Here is a 4692-nt window from a genome sequence, read left to right as displayed (position 1 = left end):
AGACTATATAAAGGGTAGTAATAAACCTAACATGGTACGCAACATTTATGTGATACACACACAGTTTTACACATAGCTTTTACAGAGTTTTGGTGTTTCCTAGCCCCAGTATTGACTTGAGCGTCGGAGTGCAAACGACCTCTAGGGCACCCCTTTGTCTTTGCAGGTTCAGGTGTTTGATCGAAGGAAAGGCACGAACGAAGGCAAAGAGAATTGGGCGTGTGATCGTCGTTAGAACATTTGGCACCCACCGTGGGGCACGAATTAAAACTTTGTCCCATTGATGGGAACGAAACTAAGATCCATCAAGATGAGAAACACGAGGCAAGGATCCGTCGCACCAAACGGAGGCGAGAGCGTCACCATGCAACAAATCATGGAAACTGATCCTGCCGCTTGACTTGAGTGCAAGAGTCTTGCCGCGTCAAAGATCTTTCCTCTGGATCAACTTCGCACCACGTTAGCTTTTGCTCTTCACGCCTTAATTCCTCGCAAGAACCTGAAGAAAACAAAGTGGCGCCACTGCGGCCGATCGCGCTTCGACGCCCAAGTCAGTAGAGGAATCACCAAAAACTCAGAGAGAATATCTCAACTCAAGGAACCGTGCGTAGTGAATCTCATTGTATGAAATGCGTTCTGAAAAGCGTACCTCAAAAATCTGTTAAGTGTTCCGTATATACCTGAGCCTTTTCTCTCTCCCGACGGTTACACCTCTGGACGCGTGGCTCACATCCAGCCGTACACGTGTCACCATCTGAGCTAGGATAGCTTGAGCGTCATTTCTCTATTGCACCCAACCCTACACGTGTCCTCATCTGGATTGGAGTAACAGGTAGCATCCAACCCTACACGTGTCGTCATCTGGGGCTTTCACAACTTGAGCGTCACTTCTACTCTTCTCGCCATTCGACTAAGTTATCCACACAGGGAGTAACTCGGTGCACGACTTTCCTTGGAGCGCGACCCCTTAAGTGGCGAGTACCGGGTGCCACCACGCGCACCATCTCTTTGGTCTCACCTGCCGCCATCACGATCTGTTTCACTTGCACACCATGCATGTTCTGGGGAACTGTTCCTTCGACCCGACCTCTGGCTAGGGTGTGATCATCTGATAACCTCATCCTCCGCTACCACGTGACAAACATATCACTCGTCTTCCATACTTGTACCTCTTGGAAACCTTAAATAAGCTTTCCTGATAGTTCGGCGATGTGCCCCTTTCCGCGATGTGTAAACCACCTGATCTCCTGGCATTCCCCGGTGATCTCTAACCACCCGATCTCCTAGTACTCACATACGACGACTGTGACGCAACTCTGGTGACCGCCGGTTACGCACATCAGAGATCGGAGAACGCCACTTCAGCGATCGGCGACTGTACTGACTTCCCGATTTACTTCCCTTTTGTCGGCCAGGTGTCCCGTTCAACATGCCTATATTGTCGCTTGTTGCCACGTCATCACACCCGATGACCTGATCAGTACACAAGCCCCCTAGTCTTAAGCTGAGACTTGACCAGCGAAAAGACTAAGAAGTCAAATCATCGTCGATCTACGTGGCCCTTGTACGGACTTCCGTACGTTCGTACTTTTTTGCCTTTCTGACGCTTCACCAACCCCTTTTGAATCAAACGACACATGGCTTCATCAACGGTTGTTTTTAATTGTCGTTTGCGCTTCCTACAACGTTCGAAACCCTTAAACCCTTCGCGCTATTCACTATTTCATTATCTTTCTTCATCTTCAAGCATTCTAAATGTTCTCTCTGCGAACTACGAAACCTTTCATCTCCCACAATCTTCAACTTCCTTCAACATTTACCCGATCATCAAAAGGTAACACTTTTACTCCTTCTACTAATGTTTGTTGCATTTTAATCGGTTCACATCATCCATTGACTGTCTGGAGCATACGTTGTGGGTTGTTTCTCTTTTTCTCGTAACTTAGAGTTTCATTCTTGATAACGTCTACCCCAGTGAACTCTCACTCGTTCGTTCTATCTTCTTCGTCCTCAATCGAGTCATTCTCTTGCTATCCTCATTTCTTCCCTTTTCTTTCCTTTGCAGTTCCTGCGATGGCTCACACAAAGTCCACCGCTAATCCTCCTTCCTCATCGCGAAACCCTCCTCCCAAAACTCGTAGGGTTATCCCTGGAACAAACCCTCCACCAACACGCAACCCCCCACGTGCCTCTGGTGCCTCTTCCATACAGGCTGAGAGGCCTGCCTCTTCTTGTGCCGACCTTACCCAAGCCACTCCACCACAAGTCGGGGGAGTTTCCCTTCCTCCACGAGACTACCAAGAGCTCTACCCTTGGGCCACCTCAACTCTACTGAAGGAAACCTCGTCGATAAATACTGAGGTGGGGGTGCTCCGTCTGAAGAAAGGGGATCGACCCAACCTTTCATTTCACAAGGAGCACGATGACAATGTGACGGTGCTGCCTTGCCTCCCTGGAGAACCAATCTATGCGGACGATAAGGGGAACAACGATGAGTTGTTCTGCTTCATCTACGCCACGATGTTCAAGAAAGTGAAACTTAGGTTTCCTTTCACTCGTTTCGAGAGGGAGCTATTGACCGAGCTCGACATCGCCCCTGCCCAGCTCCATCCCAATAGCTGGGCATTCGTGAGGGCGTTTCAAATCCTTTGCGCGCACTTGGGGCTGCCGGTTTTGGTTGATGTCTTCCTTTTTCTATTTGAGGCAAAGAATCCTGGAGATCGCCTCTAGGTCAGCTTGAATGGAATTGCTGGGAGGTCAATCCTCTCCATCTTCCAGCAATCCTACAAAGACTGGAAGGGGAAATTCGTCAAGGTGTGCCAGAACGACCAAGACCCTTCGTTGCTTGATGGCTTCCCCTTGTATTGGGTAAACAAGGGGAAAAAGGACTCCAGGGACAACTTCAGGAGAGCAAGAAGTCCTGACAACATGGGGGATTTGGACAAAGACCTTTGTCTCTTCTGGAAAAGTGTGGCTTCTGCCAACATCACCTTCCCCATTGCTCCAATAATCTCCTTCGAATTCTTCGAGGACCAATTTAAAATGTACATAGGTTAGCCCTTACCCCAACACCAAGACTCTCATTTTGTGTTGAAACTGTCATAGCATTTCTACCATTCTGTCTTTGGCATTCTGTTCGTTCTGTGCTGGTCTTGATCATTCATCCATGTGCTATTTGCTTATGTTATTTCTGTATGTATATACTTGTATGTTCTGCTTCTGCTTCGGGGCATACTCATCTATTTTTTACCTTGTGCAGACGCAATGTTGGGGAAAGGAAAGCTGGCAGAATTGAGGGCGATCGCCCGATCCCACAAACTTGCGGCGGGCTCCCAAACTGTGCCCAACTCGGTTGTGGAGATCGCCGTTGCCCAAGGAAAAACTCCTCCCCGAGGTCCAACCCCTTCTGGGCCCTACCCGCCCCAGCAAGGAAAAAACTGATGTTGAAGAGACCAAAGAGGAAGACCCTCAGGTGGTGTCGGAGGAAGAAGACGACGATGAAGACACCGAAGATGGTCTCATCACCAAGAGGAAAAGGTTAACCACCTCTACACCACCTGCACTCCCAACACCAACGCCGCCATCACCTCCAGCTCTGCTAGGAACAGTCCAAGCAGCACCACTGGCCGCCGCGCCCCAGTGGTCGAAAGCAGCGGCCTTAACTATGTAGAGAACCCTCCAAGCGCCTCAACACCATTTGTATCTGTTGGAGAGGGTCCTCTTTCCACCACATCCATCGCTGGGGCCGCACTAGAAGAAGATGAGGGTGCCCAGGCTTCCCCAATGCCTATAACAGAAGCCCCAGCCTCACCACCACACCTTGAAGCCCCCCTTGCTGTACAAGCTCAAGAGGGTGGTGGTGAAAGTCAACATCAAACTCCACCAGCACCTCCAGCATCAGCCTCAAGTCTCCCAGATCCCTTTAAAGAGACCTTGGGACCCTTCGCAGCTCAACTGAAGACCATGGCGAAAGATCTCCCTTTGCTTGTATTAAGAGCTGTGAAAGATTCACTCAAGAAGCTTCAAGAGGAAAACTTCGAGCTCAAGGAGTCAAATCTCGTAATAAGGGCTGAGGCTAAAAATTTCACTTGCAATCTGCTGATGAATGAGATTGAACATTCAAGGCTGGAGGATGCACTGGACGCTGAGCTAAGGAACACACGCAAGGAAGCCTCTGATCTGCGCCACAAACTGCACACCCAACTCCAAGAGAAAATTGACTTGGAGAGCGAGTTGGTCCCATTTAGGGTCAAGGTGGCAGATTTGGAGGCTGCACGAAAGGCTGAAGCTTCCAGGGTGGAGAAAATTGAAAAAAGATCAGCAGATAGGGAGGTCCTCTTGGGGAAGGTCGAGGCAGACAGGGATAAGGCTCTCGCTGAGCTCTCCCAAGCTCGTGAGGAAGCCACAAAGGTTGCTGCAGAGCTTGCCCAAGCTCGGGGTGAGAGTAAGAAAGCTACTGAAGAACTTGTTTGAGCTCATGAGGAGAAGGAAGAACTGAAGAACCAAATATATGAGCTCGAGCAGAGTGCTGCTCAAATCCTCACCTCTGGGTTCGAAGCTGCTCTGGAGCAAATGTCATGCCAATATCCTGAGCTCGACCTTTCCATGCTGTCGATTTGTAACGAGGTGGTGGATGGCAAGATCATTCCTTCTGAAGATTAGCCGCCTCCATCCATCGCCTCCTTTTTTTTT

At 49.4% G+C, this 4692-nt stretch overlaps 1 protein-coding gene across 1 annotated transcript; it reads left to right on the top strand.

Moving 5' to 3' along the window:
- The first annotated feature begins 3783 nt into the window (after positions 1 to 3783).
- On the top strand, positions 3784 to 4473 carry LOC137817773 (uncharacterized). Its single transcript, XM_068621010.1, has one exon. It carries the CDS (start codon positions 3784 to 3786, stop codon positions 4471 to 4473), a length of 690 nt encoding a protein of 229 aa, XP_068477111.1.
- The last annotated feature ends 219 nt before the right edge of the window (positions 4474 to 4692 follow it).

The sequence above is a fragment of the Phaseolus vulgaris genome, chromosome 10 (genome assembly GCF_000499845.2).
Source record: "Phaseolus vulgaris cultivar G19833 chromosome 10, P. vulgaris v2.0, whole genome shotgun sequence".
Lineage (NCBI taxonomy): Eukaryota > Viridiplantae > Streptophyta > Magnoliopsida > Fabales > Fabaceae > Phaseolus > Phaseolus vulgaris.
This window is presented reverse-complemented; position numbering and strand designations above follow the sequence as displayed.

Bases quoted from the DNA above. Each gene is read 5' to 3' on its own strand.
- LOC137817773 (XM_068621010.1), top strand. From the start codon at position 3,784: ATGCCTATAACAGAAGCCCCAGCCTCACCACCACACCTTGAAGCCCCC.